The sequence below is a fragment of the Lycorma delicatula genome, chromosome 7 (genome assembly GCF_047948215.1).
Source record: "Lycorma delicatula isolate Av1 chromosome 7, ASM4794821v1, whole genome shotgun sequence".
NCBI classification, from domain to species: Eukaryota; Metazoa; Arthropoda; class Insecta; order Hemiptera; family Fulgoridae; genus Lycorma; species Lycorma delicatula.
The window spans coordinates 86,712,456-86,731,429 of NC_134461.1; the positions used below are offsets into that span (position 1 = coordinate 86,712,456).

At 32.4% G+C, this 18,974-nt stretch overlaps 1 protein-coding gene across 1 annotated transcript in view; it reads left to right on the top strand.

Annotated features, from left to right (window-relative positions):
- Nucleotides 1-18,974, top strand: part of bif (protein phosphatase 1-binding protein bifocal) — a 111,193-nt gene that overhangs the window by 40,009 nt on the left and 52,210 nt on the right. The window contains exon 2 of the mRNA XM_075372285.1: nt 12,754-12,960. Within this exon, the coding sequence (XP_075228400.1) occupies nt 12,754-12,960 (207 nt within the window). The remainder of the gene's footprint in view (nt 1-12,753; nt 12,961-18,974) is intronic.

Sequence of the window (18,974 nt, forward strand, 5' to 3'; positions counted from 1 at the left end):
AATAATAAAAATGAGTGAAACACAAAACGTTGAACCCCTGACAAATCTCCTCGCCTCTCCGACATATATATATATATATATATATATAGCAATAGCGAAGCTTTGTCGGGTCTGCTAGTAATTAAATAAAAACAAAAAAAAAATATCAGAAGTTATTAATGAAATAAAATTTTATGTACTTTTAATTTTTTTTAAATGTGAATTTGTAATTTAATAGGAAAAGTAGGAAGTCATATGGTATTCACCAGATTTTTTAAATTAAATTTTCTAAATCTTAACTTGCTGTATTACAATATGTAGAATCGTTATTATTTTCGGAGTTTTATTTTATTTTGTGTAAGTCGAATTATTTTTACTTAAAAGATAGCAAAAAAGAGGAAACTAATAAAAATTAAGGAGGAAATTAGTTGTCCAGTAGTAATAACTTAAGTTTTGTCTGTTCAATGTTCAAAGTACCGCCCCTGTTTTCAGTCTATTCAATATATTTTCTTGTTACATTTAATATTAGATATAAAAGCTATCTAGAACTATTAATCTACTATCTCGATTTTCATTTGTATTTTACGAATCGTGAGTTAAAGTCTGAAGTGATTTTAACTGAAATTAATTTGTAATTTTATTGAATTAAATTTTTATTGCTGTATGTAGTTAACTCCATAATGTAGTCTAAAGTGAATTAAAAATAACATTATAAAATAATTATTCTTTTAATTAAAAATTATTTACCATTATTTTTGGATGCAGGTATAGGAGAGCAGTTTATAGTTTACTTGGACAATTCTAGACGATTCCAGGGATTAGTTTTATAGCAATTCCTTTAAGAATCCTATACCGGTTGTCGGATGCATCTTTAATTTTGCAGGAAACCAATTTTTGTTTGCATTATGTATTTTAAGCTGGTCTACACAAAAATTATTGATCATTAATATTTATGGTTAAAAATTTCCCGATTTCAAAAAAGGGATTTCATAGATCAGTTGTCTACTATGTAAAGTGGGAGTTTTTCAGCTTTGTCAGGATAGATTTACTTGTCTCGAATTGCACTTTTTCCACGGGAAGGTCATATCTTTCTTCTTTTTTGTACCTGTTTTCCTTATTCTTGAATCTATTTCATATCGGATAGGACCCTGTAATGTCCATATTGTGATCTGTAGAATTCGTGCATTCTTGGTGTGATTAAGTAGACACCCGGAACTCTTGTTCCTATTTCTTGAATTTCGTTTTTAAATGGCTGTCAGGCTTTACGCGATAGGATTAAGTGCCTGATCATCACGATTTATTCCCGATGATTCGTAAAATAATAATATGAATCGGTCTGAATTGATCGAACAGATCCACCTCGCTCTATCATTGTCTTGTTTTTTTTTGTTGAAGTTTTAATACTCTGGGCGATTAATGTCGCGTACTCAGGTACCTTGTTGTCTGTGAGATTCAATGTGTTATTTCGCAAATGAATCACCGTAATATAACAGTGAGCTTCTGCTGGATCCCCTGCCATATTGGGATTTCAGGCAATGAGCACGCTGATGCGCACCATCCTTTGCCGCACGCAAAGGAAGGTCTTATTTCTATCTTCCTTTCACCAATCGCGTCGCTTCGAACGATCTTATTTGTTTCCTGAAGAGAGAGTGGTTCATGATTAGTGGCAAAGTGAATGGAATGTTGTTATTAACAATAAACTTCATTCAGCTTAAGAACACTGTGTGACCGTGGAGTTCCTCATGCAGAAATAACCGTCGAGAGGAGGTTACTATCTGCCGTTTGCGAATAGGGTACACTAGGCTCACTCATAGAACCCACCGGGTTAGTCTAACTGTGAAATCATCTTAAATTAACTGATTTCGAAATCGAGAGTTTCTAAGGTTCTAATCCAAGTAAAGGCAGTTAGTTACTTTTATACGGCTTATAGATAGAGATATATAACAAACGAAATGTATCTTATATTTCTAGTCGTCTGGGCGTTCTACTGGACGGATTGGATCGATTTTTTTTAAATTTTTATTCTGCTTAGAATGACCAATAGATATGTAATGAAGCGTCATCGAACCCCAAACTTGAGTCTCTTGAGAAATCCTCAAAAAATCCTCATTTATTCCTTAATTGAGGAACTTTCTGAGGTTATTACTCACATATGAATAACTTTTAAGTCCGTCGATGCTTGATGATAATATCTGCGGGTCATTCCGAGTAGAATATAAATAAATTCAGCCCGATCCATCCACTAGAACGACTGGACGGAGTCGAAATAGGTTTTGTGCACGCATTTTACCTGTGGTAGGAAAGAAAAGAGAAAACAAGGGGTTTGGAGGTGATTCGTGTTGTAAATGAAAAAGGTTTTTAGCCGATTTTAAAATTACTTTGTAATAATTACGCTTGGGAGCAGCAAGGGGCCACTAATTTAATTTATTCTGAATAAATACCGGGTTTTGAAAAAATAAGTTGAACTTACTAGTTTTTTTCCTCCTGCTCCCCTGGGCTGGCTCAACAACCAAGTATTACACACCCCAGGGGAGTGTCCTTGCGACTCTAATGAGCCTCCTGACCTACCGGCAGTATGTCCGGCATGGCTCACCGTTTCCGGATCTTTTTGTTATTCTCATCTTGCCTCTGCCTTTAACCGCTAAGGCCAGGGACACCTGGCCCGGCTGTGCCGTTCCCGAGCCCTGCATCAGTAGCCTGGTCTCTGATTTTTTCCCAAAGTACCTCCCTCCCACTTCTTGTAATCCACTTCATTTGCTCGTATAACCTCAGCCACGAATCTCTCTATTTTCAGCCATTCCTTTTTATCTTTCAACATATACTTTGTTGTTTTCGAGGTGATCTCTTTTACGTTATATCTGGTTTTTAGATCCTTCCAATGTGCACATTCAAAAAAGGTGTGGCAGGGAGTGCCCTCTTGACCGCAATACACACAATTTGGAAGTCTCTTCCTTTAAACCTGTGTAAGTATACACCAAATCCTCCGTGACCGGAGAAGAATTGTGACAAGTAGTACCTTACGACGCCCTGTTTCCTCCCCAGCCACGGTACTAATTCAGGAATAAGTTTCTTTGTCCACGCCCCGTCGTAGCGGCGTTCCACTTCTCTTGCCATTCTTGTAGCAAGAGATTAGTGGCATCTTCCTTGTCCATGCCCTCATAGATCCGTTTCGTTTGAGTAGCCCGTAACTAGATCGGTGGTATCCCGGCCCCATCCACTGATACCGTTCGGTACGCTGCCACGACCCTTAAATTCATTCATATCTGTAGTGATGTTATCATCTTCACATTCATCTTGCTGTTTAATGTCGAAAACCAGGCAGGCACTATATACAATACTGTAGAATTCACTGCTATCATCAAAAGCTTACTTTTAGCTTCTCTGGGTCCCCTTGTCGTCCATCAGTCTACTCAGAGCGTTGACGATCCGCTCCTCTTTACTGCGTACTTGTTTAAGGTGTCGGTTGTATAGCCCATTTTGATCGAACCATACCCCTAGATATTTCACAAAGGGCGTTGTCTCTAATCAAACCACATCGACCGTAACTTGAATTCTTTTCTAATCTTACGTCGGCCTCTTGCAGTTGAGTTGAGTTTTTTGTGGAGCGAGTTTTAGCCCACTTGCCGCCAATCACATGCTTATCTGCCTTATGGCTCTTTTCCTCTACTGTGGACCCATCAACGAGCATCGTCAAATCGTGGGCTTACGCAACGAGTGTCATCCCCTCCGGGAACCCCAATCTCAAGACCCCGTTAAAAAACAGGTTCCACAAGAGGGGCTTAGCACAGATCCTCGGGGGAACCCCCATACAACCGGAAACTTATTTCTCCTCCTTCTACTGGTGTCAGCAGCTCTCTACCCTGTAGGTAATTACTAATTGAGGCTCTTAGGTATGAACTTATATTCCTCCTCCGTATTTCTTCCAAGACGTGTCTTCTTAGTGACTTCATAATGTTTAAAATAATTTACCTTTCCCATAATATTTTTCTACTGTATAATAATTTTAAAACTTCTAGGACATTTATTTATAAGCATTATTATTACCTGAAATTCTTGATATGAAAAAAGTCATTAATTGTTTTCAGTTATTCTTTTAACGTTTTTTAACTCGTAACCATGGTATCTATATAAAAAAGGGAGATAATATGTATTTCTTAACTAAATTTTTAACGTGTTATTATTTAGTTCATACTCTTTGTTGTTATTAAACGAATTATCTAATCTAGTGTAAAAGAACTTCCAAAAAAAACGGTTGGTTTGCGTATTAATTTTATATTTCTGTAACGAGATTTATCGTGGTTAGCTCGGTTAATCCCTTTTTTTGGATTAGACATTAGTTTTTTCCAATCTTACAAACATTCCAGAAGGAAAAAGAAAAATTTGAAATATCAAGAAGTATATTTTTTATCCGACTTTTTTTTAAAGTTTTTTTTTCTAAACAATGTCTGCTTATATGAAACTTATTTATTATTATTTTTTTATTGGTGTTGATCTGATGTAAGATATTTAGAACCTTCCATCAGATTTCTGTTCAATCTTTTCTTGTTTTCAATAAATCTAGGTTCTTTTGATGAACCCCGATTTATTGAAAACAGGTAATAGATAAATAAAATTAAAAGTTAAGTATAATCGTTTATAACAAATAAACAAGAGGATGACCTGATTAGACATAACGTAAAATAAATGGAGGGGCGTTGACTAAACTTATATAAAGACTAAAAGATATTTAAAAGTACAATAACTTTTGACAATGGAGTTATTCCGAAACGCGTCAACATATAATAAAATAATGAAGCTAAGTAAAGTTAACAGTACTCAACATAAAGATATTGGTGGGTATCAAATACAGGACCGGTTATCAAAGTGTAATACCTACATCAATTTTTAATTCAAAATAAAAAAAATGTACAACTGTTGGTTTTTTAAGTTGTAATTTTATTTTTATGAAAAAGTAACATTTATTTTATTAGTCCTATATGTTTCTGTTAATATTAGTGATCTAAAATTTTGCCGTTTTGGAGTACACGTTGTTGCGAATCGGTAACTTAAAAGAACTGAAATGATATACTTGGAAATTCATAAAAAAAAACCTCTCCCCTAAATCATCTTTGCTTAGTTTACGCTGATCATCGATTATTATCGATGAAGATTATAAACAAGCGGATAAAGAAAGTAGTGAAGTGAGATGAAAAAAAATTGAAGTTTGATGTCGTGGAAAAGTAATCGAACTAATGATACCCATCCGTTTAGAAAAAGCCAATGAAGTGGTGCACGAAAGCAAGCGAGCGGGACGCATTTGTTCAGCTCTTTGCACATTACGCTTACCTTACTGTATTTAGCGGTTAAATATCTTCTTTACTTTATTTTAATTTTGAATAGTGTATAGTTTCAATAATGATGTCAGGAAAATGAAATTTTTTCCGTAGACATAATCTTCACGGTACAATGAGCCGTTTTTTTATAATTAACTGATCCGTGTTTACACTACGTGCATTATATCTTTTCCCATGAATTTCAAGTTTAATAATCCGATTCATAACGATTAAAAAATCTATGGAATATTACTCCCGCATAAAATCATTGCATTATTGTATTTTATTACCGATTTGTTTTTTCTTTAAATAAATAAAAAATAAAGAAAGGGTTTTCTTTTTGGACCACTTTTTAACTTAATTTGATTCTATACGGATGTGAAATGCCCAAAACATTTGTAGATGTATAGCAAATTAACTGTTTAATTATTATTCTTATTTTTCTTGCCCAGTTTGGTTTTTTTTAGCCCAGTAGCTTTTCAATCATTTGCCCAGAAAAATCGAATTTTTTTATCGCTTAATAATTAGGGGAATATTTTTACTTGCCGAAAATAAAAATATCTTCCTTTAAAATTCTCTTCCTTTTTTTTGTTGAAATACATTAAAACAGTTAAACGTAATTTAACCTAAATTGTACCGTGTGTTTCAAAATGAATATCGGGGTTTTAAAGTTATATAATATTTATTAAGTTTTACTAACATTGATAAACTATACGTGAAATTAAAGTGCAACTCAGGTTTTTCTATAAGGGTTCAATGTAAGAACCATTCGTCACACGGCTTATATCATGACAATAGGAGAGTTTATCCCATTCTTTAATCTGCAAGTCTAGAGTCTATTGATGCGACAGCTGCTTCAATACTTTGTCTCAAGGCGGGTAGGTCAGCCGGTAACGGTGGCACAACACTTGATCCTTTATAAACCCCAAAGGAAAAAAATCGCACGGGGTCAGATCTTGCGAACGTGGTGGCCACGGCAAACAAGTACTGTCATCTGGTTTCCGGTAACCAGTCCAGCGGTCGTGGAGAATTTCATTCAACCAATCACGTATAGCGTTATGACAGCGAGGAGGCGCACTGCCAAATAAAATTCTGTAGTTCGTATTGCGGTTGAGAAAAGAGCCATAGTTGTAGCATATCAAGATAATTTCTTTCCACGCACACTTGCTTCCGAAAAAAAGAATGGCCCTAAACTTGCCTTCAGGATGCGACACAAAAAGCATTCGGTTTTGGGGAGTCTCGTTAACACTGAAATATTTCTTACAGATTTTCTGATCCCCAGATACGGACATTACGAGCGTTTACTTTTCCATTAACATGAAATGTTGATTCGTCACTGAATACGACACGATAAAGTTTTCATCGTCACGGTGCATCATTTCATATGCGAAGCTAGCACGCATATAATCTGTTGACTTTAGAGCTTGCGCACAGCTAAAAACAGTTTGAGTTGCACTTTTATTTCATGTATAATTAAGCAATGTACGTAAAACATAAGAAATATTACATAGCTTTAAAACCCCGATATTCATTTTGAAACAAACGGTATAACAGTCTACAGCTTTATTGTTGTTCCTTTGCTTTTCAGGCATCCAAACTATTTCTGAATTATTATATTATATAAAAAAATAAAATTTCGATTTTAAGGACAATATACTTCCAGTTAGTTATGCATTTCTTAGATATTCATTTTTCTTTATATTTTACACCATTTTACTTGTCATATTATTATTATTTTTTTTTTTTTTGGAAATATTAAGGCATACAACGTGACTTTTTGTAATAACATTCATCGTGCAAAGTACCTTTTAATGAAAAAAAAATCCGTGGCCTTCTCTTTACATTCAGTTTTCACGTACCAAGCCACTAAGAAATATGATTTATACAGCATTATAACCAATATTGCTCTCTTAGTGAAGGTCATAATGTAATGCAATAATCTAAACCAACCGATAACAAATTACTTAACTACTTAAAACGCAATAAGAAACTAATAAACATACGTACATACAAGGAAATTACAATTCATATTTCAAGTATAATTTTTAATGATTTTATTTAATTATATTTCATATTTATTTAGCAGTTTTGGGTTTTGGGGTTTTGTATAACTGAAAAAAATCCTCTATCTGGTTTATTTTTCGATTAGGAATAGTTCTTTACAAAAATATTGTATTCACTGGCATTTTATTTTTGGCAAACTGCTTAAGAAAATGTATAAAATATTGAAAAGCAACCATTGTTAAGTCAAGATATATGATACGTCAAAATGAAAATGTTTTGAAATGCTTGGGGATTAATAAAGGGTAACTTTAGGCATGAAAATTACACGGCGCCTTTTCTTCTCTTAGTAGTTTACAGTAAAAGTTTTGTGGTTTATTTTATTAATACTGTAAAAAAATCTCTTAAAATCCTTATTATTTAATAAACATTTATTTGAATGTAATTTTTAATTTCAAACACCACTTTGTTACTGTTTTAATGATTTTTTTTAAAAATTGTTTAATTTTATTCAGGATAAAAATTACCAGTTTTTTAAAATATTTTTATAAATAAAATAGTCATAAATTAAATAAATAATATTAAAAAATGGTCAAAGGTTGTCCAAAAATATACATATTTGGCGAGGTCAATGAAATAGATGAGTAGGTATTATATAGTTAATGCGACATATTTGTAAAGTTTTTGTTTGTAAACTTGTTAGTTTTTATTCGGTTATTCATTTTGATAAAATGTAATCGAAAAAGGTTATTCTTCATTAGTTTTTTCCGTATTCATTAGTATAAAGTTTCTGGGTATTAAAATTTCAAGTAATCGATTGTATATAACGCGATTATTAATAACTGTCGTCATTCTCGAGTTGGGACCTGGTTGAACAGTTTACATTTAGTAATTTGATACTTCCATTTATCACACATTTTTAGAATTGAGTGAGAGAGTTTTAGGAATAGTTCTTTACAAAAATATTGTATTCACTGGTATTTTATTTTTGTCAAACTGCTTAAGAAAATGTATAAAATATTGAAAAGCTATGTATTGTAATAGTAGCTCTCTTTGAAAAAAGAATATGTCACTCTGTGTCTCGGATTAAAGCGCAACCAAATCATTCAACTTCTGATGCGGTATTCTCCAACTACCATGTTGATCAATACCGAGAACAACCGAGATCTACTGTTCTGCTGGGCATCAGAGCTCAGCGCCTTTTCCCAGCTCTAAATACGATTACCTCCAGTTCTTACTATTGCTCCATATTATTATCCTCCTCTTTTCTTGTTAATTAATGCTCTGCTCTGTCGGTATCGTAGAAAGAACATAAACCCATTATCCTACGAAACGAATTTTATAGCATTATAAGTAGCGTGAATCCTGATGCTGTAATTTATACGGACGGCTCTAAAAACGTTAATTCTGTTGGTTGTGCTTTTGTGTTTGGCAACAGAACATACATGTTTGGTCTTCTCAGCACCGTCAGTATATTGTTGCGGAGCTGTTTGCTATTTTAATAAAGCATTAAATATAATTAGCCCAACATTTCGACAAGTACTTGTTTTCTCAGATTCCATGAGCGCCTTACAGGTGATTAGTGACGCAATTAGCCCACCGGATTGATAGTGGGTTAACTTATCATCGCAAATCAGCTGATTTCAAATTTGAGAGTTCTAAGATTCAAATCCTTGTAAAGGCAGTTATTTTTATACGGATTTGAATACTAGATCGTGGATACCGGAGTTCTTTGGTGGTTGGATTTCAATTAACCACACATCTTAGGAATGGTCGACTTAAAATTGTACGAGACTACACTTCATTTACTTTCATAGATATCATCCTCTGAAGTCATACTTTACGGTGGTTCCGGAGGGTAAACAGAAAAAGAAAAAAAAAAGGTGATTAGTGACATGTTTTCCAGACACCCTGTTGTCTGTGACATTCAGTGTGTTATTTCGCAGATGACTAAACGTAATACAACTGTGAAATTTTTCTGGTTCCTCAGCCATATTGGAATTTCAGGGAATGAGTGCGTTGATGGTGCGGCAAAAGAGGTTTGTTTCCAGTCTCCTTTCACCAATCGCGTCGCTTCGAAGGATGTCTGTTTCCGGAAGAGGGTGGTGCATAATGAGTGGTAAAGTCAATGGAATGCTACCACAAACAATAAACTTGGCCCGTTTAAGAACACCGTGTCGTTGTGGAGCTCTTCATGCAGAAATAACCGTCGAGAGGAGGTTATTATTTGCCGTTTGCGAATTGGGCACACTAGGCTCACTCATGGATATCTGATGACGCAAAGAGATGCACCCGTTTGTGATCGCTGCGACTGCCAAATAAGTGCCATATCCTTGTGGATTGTATCGGTTACATTGTGTCGAAAGTTTAAACTAGGGGCTAACATGCGAACTATGGGATAATGAAATGCTCTTTTGTTTTACGATTCCTTAGGGCCGTCCGTTTATATTCAAATATTTGAATTATTATGTTTCAGCTATTTTTGCCATTTGCCGTAAAGAAGATGGTAATTTTATTATTTTAATCGAGATAAATTATGTGATAAATCTCTGTTTTTATTTCGTTTTTAGCATGTGTTATAGGCTTTTTCCTTTTAAGATGTATTTTTACGTTACTAGGTTTTAGTTTTTAATTAATTTTTGTCAATTTTTAAGATTTATTTATAACAAATGTATCATGTCCGGACAACGATAACGCGAAAGCGTTTTTCGCCCAGGTAAAAAATTGACATAAAGGCCATTTTTCTTTTTGAGGATCATCATTCATTCAAAGATTAAAACACTTCGATACCTAAAAGGTATTTCACAGGTTTAATATCGAATTGATGCTTTATGTATAGTTCAGGTTTAACACTATAATGACATTTGAGGTATAAAAGGGTTTAAGTCAGGATTGTTTACCTGAAAGTAATGATGTCTAATATACAGCCACTTCAGAATGAAGATATCAATCGCTTTTAAAGTTAGATATCATATGGATTTCCCTGAATTTGGCGTGATAATATGCAATCATATATTCAGATTTGGTGAAGAAGGCATCGTCGTTTCATTTTATTTTTTTTTTCACTTTCCTTAGTAAACTTGGCGTGGAATGGTTATTATTCTTGAAGATGACTACTTAATTTTTTGAAGATGCTTGATTTGTCAGATCGCCTACAATTGTTGCGGTTTTGTCACTTATGATACGTAAATACATCGTTGAATGATTGTTTGAAGTAATTTGCTAAAATTGTGAAATCTTAACCTCTTGATTTTTAAATATATTTTGAATATATTCATTTTTATAAATTCTAAGATTAGTAGTGGAAAAATCGAACGGTTGTGTTGATATACAAATGTAAAGTATTTTTCGTAAAGAATAATATTTTGTAGACAGATTGTATGCGCTGCCGTAAATAAATCGTTAAAGAAGCTGCATTTTCGTTTAGTTTTATATCATTGAAGGTTGGAAAAAAATTTCTGGACAGTTTTGCTAAAAATATTACAATATTGTAAATAAAATATTAGTTTTAAATTATTTTAAACAAAGTAGTTTTGGTATGACCTCCGAATCTTCACTTTTTTTTTTTACTAAAACTGGGAAAGAATGCAAACCGCAAAAAATGGCAGGTTGAAGGAAATAGCACAGCAAACCGCAAAGTACATTAATAACCACAGCTACGATAATAATTTCATTTTCATTTCATCCAGCTATATAACAAAAATAATACAGAAACGTTTGATGATAAACGTTGTAAAACAAAGCTCTATTCCGTCCGTTGAACGGCAGTAAAAGTAGTAAAATAAAAAAATTCTGTGTAAACGAAAACGAAACTATGGAATGTAAATAATAGTAAAAGTAGGATGATTTCTACAATATTTATTATTCTTTGCTGGGGAGGGGGGGTAGGATCCTTCAACTTCCAAAGAGCAAGTATGATTTAAGAAGCGTAACGTCACCTGTTCTTCCCACGCTTTCATCGAGAAGTTTATTTTATCGCCCACGGTTCTACCGCATCTATTCTGTTTGAATAATTGACCGATGGTTATTATCAACGTGCCATTATTTTATGGATTTAGCTATTCGCCTCGCGTTGACAACCGTCTAAATTGGTGTTAATATTATTAGTAAATGTTTAATCAAAGCTGAAGAAAAGTTAAAAATTAAGGGGTCTTCACTTAATTTGGAGGAACCTTTCCTCATTTCTCAAGACAAAACAAATACATCACTTAAAAAAAGTGTCTTTTTTTTTAAACGGGTTAACTTATTTGGACGCTTAATTATAAATAAATAGAAATAATTTGCGGTACGAAATATCAGAAGAAAAGATCTAGGCCTGTTTCAGGCAGCGAGCGCTCATCCGCCTTCCAGTCCCTCAGAGATCAAGAATTTGAAGGAGCACATTATTAATTAATAAATGCTGCGATATATAGTTATTTTTCTCCAGAAATTAAACGGCTAAACGAGAACGCATATACAGTGTTATCCAAAGAACAGCTCACTCATTCGGAATGTTATACGTGAAAGTATTCGATTTAAATGTAGATTGATCTTCCAGATTTCCCATCTGTGATAAAATAAGAACCTTAAGAAGTTAATGCTAAATTTGTAAATTACACAAACTACATAGTTTTGTCTGTGATTTTTTTTTGCGTAGAATTGAAAATCTTTAACTTGGTTTTTTAATTGATTAAATGTTAGCAAATAGTTTAAAATAAATTACTTATTCTGAATTAGTCTTGTAATTATTTTAAGATTGCTAGTTTTTTTTTTGAACCTGAAAGAAGTTTTGTATGTGTAAAATTCATCTGTGGAAAAAATGTAAATGTGTAAGTTATCAGAACAAGATCCTATTTAAATCTCTTTATTATTGTCGTTATCTGCCATAAAAAGCCTGGATATCAATAAAATTGTTTATTAGGCCGAGTTATCGGTTTAAGGAAAGTTCTTTGCTGTACTACCAATATTTATTACCGAATAATGGCTTATTTAAAAATAAACCGGATAAAAGTATATATTATAAAATCTTTTGCGGTTGTGTGGCCGAATGTATGATGATCTTCTGCCGTTAATTCAAATGTTGTATTATTTTTTACTATGTTAAAAGGGTTGCTGAGTAGTGAAATACTTGTCGAGTAAACCCAGATCTATCTTAATTAGTACAAGTGTAAATAAGTTTCCCTAAACGTCCCTGCTGGACAGCCGTATATTTTTAAATGTGCGTTAAAGGTGCGTGTTTGGTATACATGTTCATTTAGGTCGGGTATTTTATCAGTATTTTTCGGATGTATGTACGAATGGGAAAGAAACTAGGTCTTATCTCTTTAACGATTTGGTACGTCTCTGTAGTGTTCTCAAGGCGTAGTGTAATCGTTACATTTTACAATCGGAATGAGATTATATTTTTATCGTAACAAAATTTTACCTAAATTGCACGATTGATGTTAGTTATTGATTTATTTTGTTTCTTTTTCTGTTTCAGCCCGGTGATAGCGGTTTTATATCTTTGGGAGGTGGTATGGGTGGTGTTGCTGGCCGCCAAGAATCATCTACTGACGAGACTGACGATGGCGATGACGATTGGACTACGTCAACGGATCCGCCTTCTCCTTGCGATGTTTGTTTCGTCAATGACAACGTATTGATCAACGGAAAATCAAATCTTCGTAAACATCCGAAACAACATAAGGTATGCCAAATATTACAATTTTGATTAACTTTTTTTAAAAAGTCATTCAAATCCTAGTAAAGGCTTTGAATGGCTTTTATAAGGATTTGAACGCTACTTCGTATACCGGTGTTCTTTGGTGGTTGGTTTCAATTAACCACACATCTCAGGAATGGTCGACCGAATACTGTACAGTACTACACTTTATTTACATTCATTCATATCATCCTCTGAAGTAATACTTACGGTGGTTCCGAAGGCTAAACAGGAAACAAGAGAAGTCTCCAGCTGGGATCTGACTGAATGTTTAGTCGTTAAGTTCGATGTTTCTCAATTTAATACAATTGCTGGTATTATGAGGGGTCGTTCCATTAAGAACCGTATATCAATTATCGGAGGAAATATAATTATCATTTCATGTCATGAGGAAAAGTAATTTTGTTGTTCAGAAAAATCATATGTTGTTCCCATTATAGTTGAAAACGTCCTGATATTATCCCGAAGGATTGCGGGTTGGTAAAGGAATATCCATTGCCCGGCAGATGTCTTTAGCCGATCTCTAGTTGGTGTATTGCCGTTCATCAGTGGGTAAATTGTACCTTTTCACTATCGTTATTCCTTTTTCTAATTGTATGCTATATAACTTTGTTATGCGGGTAATAAACACAAAAGTTTTAAATAAAACTTGTGGAGAATTTGATTGTGAGTAAAACGGTTTCAATGAAGTCCGCAGAAACTAAATACATAGTAAGAATTTTGAAGTTTGTTTAAAAAAAACCTCAAAATGCAGCGGATATTGATATTAAAGAAACAAAATTTCAATATTACAAAACAAAAGTAATTAATATTTTAGAAAATAACAAATACAGACATATACAATAAAACAGATTACAAACAATTGAATAAACTGCTGAAAATATTTTCCGCCATAGTGGCCACTCGACGAAAATTGTTTTTGTTTGCCTACTGTATTTCAACAGGATTGTTTTTATATTATTTGTACCGCACTGATAATTCTAATAATTAACTCTTCACTTATATTACGCATTTTTTCATATACTAATTTCAAGTGGTAGTCGACAGGTATATTAAGACAGACGACCTTCGGGGCCAATTAATAGATCCGCCACGTTCAATTCGCTTCTTTAAAAAAGTCGCATTTAAGTGTTGTCTAACTGCTAATGGAAAGTGTGGAGTTGCCCCATCGTGTTTGAAATTATCATTAAAGATAATTATTAAAAATTGCAACAATTAAGTTTTTTGTTTTGCATTTGAACAGCAATAAACATTAAAATAAGTGAATGAAATAGTGCGTGTATGTCATTATCGTAACTATACTTATCGATTAAAGTCGAGTAACAAAAAAAAAAAATCTACGTCGATGCTAATTGATTTTGTGTTTTTTTTATTATAATTTTCAAATGCAATAAGGGATTTATTCCTTATTGTATAACGCAAAATTTATTGGTTATCGGCACTGTTCACGCTCTGCTTTTGTGAGTTATTTTTATTTCTATGAGTTGTTAGTTTCTTTGAATCAATCTTCCTGTTTGTCCTGTGTAGAATTTTTTCCTCTTTAAAAGAATTTGATATTCCTTGTTTTGATCGGTATTATTTCTGTTTATATTTTCTTTAGTTATAAAGTGTAATATGAAATATCGTTTATAAAATTGTACTGAAATATTTTGCTCGTATATATCATCCTTGTTCAAACCCGTTTGAGAAGAACAAATGAATAATAATTTATAAAAAAAACAAAAAAAAAACGTAATACGAGAAGAAATTTAACCCGTATCATGGCCACGGGATGTCTGATGATCACTTTAACAAGATGAGGCGTGGCAAAATATTTAAATTTATTATCGTGTATTGTTATGATAAATTTATTATCGGTTAAAATACTGAAATCTATATTTCAGGTACTAACTACATACATGCATTAAATTAGTATTCATTCTTCTCATTTTAAATATGGAAAATGAATAGTTAGGCTCTCATGTTACGTCAGCTCATTACTACATAAGGACGTAAATCAAAATGATTTTTTTTTTAGTTGATAAAATATAGTGAATAATTTTTCTTTTTTTTTAATTCGGTATTCAAAGGGCGGGACGGCATTCATTGATTATAAAAAAGAGTATTAGTCTACGCGTATGTAATACAGAATCTTCGTATTAAAATGTCAATTTTAAAATACAAGATTGTATTACTGAACATTCCTTTTGTAAATTAAAGACGATGACGTATTTGGGTGGGAATAATCGATTTATATTATCTTATCATTTTACGTTGTAATATTATCTATTTTCTTAGAAATATAAACATATTCTTTATTACATCTTTAAAAGTAGTTATACCAGGCTTTTTTTCTCGAACCAGGAATATTTATTATATTCGGATATGATTCTATATTAATATTTATCGGTTTTCTTTTATCCGGTTTGAAAATAACGAAATAAAATTAATCAAGAATCTCAGGAACCGTATCGCTTTTCTTTGTCAACTTTCGTCATCTTTGATATCCTTTTTGTGTTCTATAATTTCATAGAATTGTGGGGTTGGGTGATGTTTCTCATTAAGAAAGCGTAGAGCTCATTCTCGAATGAATCTTTGTTTCTCGTAGAAAAATAGTTAGCGGTTTGTTGATACATGATTGCAACGCAAAATCGTTATTTTTTAATGTGTTTTTTCCATTTGTTCCGATCTGTTTTGGAATTTTGGATGGAATCAATGTCTAATGTGTGCGGTTTTTTGGTCGTTGAAATAAATCTATGGTTGGAAAAGTTTTTCCCGTTTCACTGTCTTTCTGTAGGTAGATAATTCATTTTTTGAATTTTTTTCTTCCGTAGATTTTCCATTGAGGATGGTGGATACGTTAACATTACGATTTTCTTGGATTACCAATTGACCTATCCAAAAACTCATTGTCGGTACAAAAACCCAGTCTGTCTCTAAGGAGCTTATTCAGTAGACCCGAGCACTCTGATCTTTCCTAATATACATATTAGTCTTATTAGTTTATATTAGTATTATATATTAGTTTTATTTATAATTGCTTTTTTTTATGTATTCATTTCTTCAAACATTAAGTTCTTTACCTGCAGTAAAGAACAAAAAGTTTTTTTCTTGGATGATATTTTTATCTGACTTCATTAAAAAAATTTGTTTTTGTTAATTTTATCCTGTTATTACTTCGCTTAATTATTACCAATATTTACCGATCAGTTATTACCAATATTAAGATAACACTTTTTAATGTGCAGTGCTTGAAATTCAGTTTTATACGTAGAAAATACGTGTAGATATTTGTTGTAAAATATCGATAAACCATTTTAAAACATTTTTACAATCTATAATAAATTTTATAATGTATTTGTTTTTTTAAATTACGTACACATTATTTTATTATAATTTTGTTTAATAAATATAATCTTGCCGTAATCGTTATTAATATAATAAAAACAGGAAAATTAAATAATGTTCATTGTTAAGTGGTTGACTATTTTGTTAAACATACATTATTTTCTAGTTAAATGTATAGGTGTAGAAATCTTTCTTAGGTGTAGAAAACTTGGACAAAAGATTATCTGCAAAATTAAAGATAAAAATCGGTTGTGGGCGCTACATGACTTTCTTGTACGCCTATTATAACATTTTCTTTCATTAATAACTTCTGATATTTTTTCATTTTTTTTTTTTTGAATTATTAATTATCGTAAAACTCTTTTTTTACAACCTAGAGGATAATAATTGATTATTAAATCAATATATTTAAATTAAAAAAAGTTAAAATCCCCCTTCTATAATCGAAATGTTTCACTAACAAAAATTTTATTTGGCTATAACTCTGGAACCAATAAAAATAATTACCGCTTATGATATATCGTTGAAAAGCTCTCAGAAAGTGATTAATAATGCATTTGAGAAAACGTCCAAAATCCAAATTTTTTTGGATTTCTTTTTTGGGGCACTTTTGGTTCAGTCGTTTGCAATCAAAAAGAGAGGTACACAACTAGATGTTACAACCGTCCTAAATCCAAAATTTCAACATGCTACGGTTAATCGTTTTTGAGTTATGCGAGGTAAATACGTACAGACGTTACGCCGATACCAGTCAAAATGGATTCAGGGATTGTCAAAATGAATATTTGTTGAAATCTGAAAACCGAAATTTTTCGCTATCACAATAATTTCTTTATTTCGTAAAAGGAAGTAAAAATATACATTAATTTTTATGTCGTTTCATTTCCTTTTCTCGTCATTTTGGAACGTAAACTCTGGTAGTTTTATACATTTATTTTTTATTTTTTTATTTACATTGTCAACTTTACATTTTGGCTGGAATCAATATCTGAATTTGTTCTATTGTGAACGGAGTAAAGTTTTAAAATAATAATTTCCATTTTTATTGGGAATTGTTATAGAGATTCCTAATATATTTGTAGTAATGCTAACCGGTACACCGATGGTATTTAAATAATTTAAGTTAAAAATTAAATTAACAAGTTAAGGTTATTATGGAAGATGGTGTATGTGTGGTGGCTACGACTTTGACCTCAGTTAACATTTTATTGTCATAATCTGCGTGCCGATTAAGTAATTCAATTGTTGAATATTATTTAATAAGTTTGTTACGTGTCGATTGTTTTAATGCAATTATTGTACGAGTCTTATATATTATAGTAGATGATTCGGTTAAAAGGCTGCAATACTATACTATAGAGCGGAGTCACATCGTCGTCCTATGTTCCGGTCCGGGTGAACGAGAAATGTTGAGGTCACTGAACTTCTTCATTTTTTTTTGTTCTTCTTGTACAGCAGCTTCTTTCCGACTGACATTGGTAGTAGAAGTGGAGAAGCAAAGCTATGTTGCGTTGATGCCGGGATGAAATGGAAGGAGCGGCTGGGAGGGTGCTGCCATACCGTTGGTTTTTTCTTTATTTCTTTCTCTATTATTTAATTCTTTTACATTTTATTATTGTGTATACCATTAGTAGTCAAGGAGTTAAATGATCGAAATTTGTGTAAAAGAAAATGTTATTTATAGTCATTTTCTTACACGCATTCTTTGTTTTATAAATGTGTGTATAAAACAAAGTGTGTGTATGTGTGCGCGCACACACACACACACACACACACACACAAACATTGTATAACAGTGAAAAATACAGAGAAAAGGTGCGTAACGGACAGGAGAATCTTTTTCTTCTGTTAAAAATTTAGTTGTACGGAATTCTAGTCTACTCTTATTCTAAAGTTGTACTTGTTCCCATTTTTTCCACAGTCTTCTTAAAAATGTTAAATAAATTCGTTTTAAAATTATTTTTGGTGTTCTACAAAACTGATTTTAACTCTTCCAGCGGTATAAAATTTTCACCACAGAAAGAATGCGTCTTTGTTGTTGTTAATTGTATTTATTTTGATAACATAATTTACTGCAAAAACAATAAAGTATTCTGCAAATCAAATATATTTTGGATTCCTTATTACGTTTGGATGACCTTAAAAAAATTTTCAGGCACTTTATATTATGTGGTTAATAGCGCTAACGCTATATGGTTAATTGCGTTTGCTGCTGCGGCCAGGGAATATTTAGCTTGTTAGGGCTCGCTTCGCTCGCGTCTAACCAGGGCATTTACCCCTGGACCCTCTTGTATACGGGCTCATGCTTGTGAGAGTAATAGTTATAAATAAAAATTAAAGCCTGTTAAATTTATAAAAACTATCAGTGTATTGTAATTTCTTCAGAGTAAATATTTGGTCAGTGTAGGACCCACTAATTGATTTTTAGATTTCCAGTCGCGGCTTCGCTTGCGAAATAACATAATCAGAATTACAAACACAAATTAAACCACAATGTTTGTTACTAAGTTTCAAAGATTGATTCAATAGCAGTATCATTAAACGGTAAAAACGTAAAAAAAAACAAATTTTTTTTTACCCCCTTAAAATATTAAAATTCAAAAAACTCGAAATGGTTGTTAGATATTTATCTGAAAGAGTATCTATGAGCCCTTATCGAGTAAATGTATTGT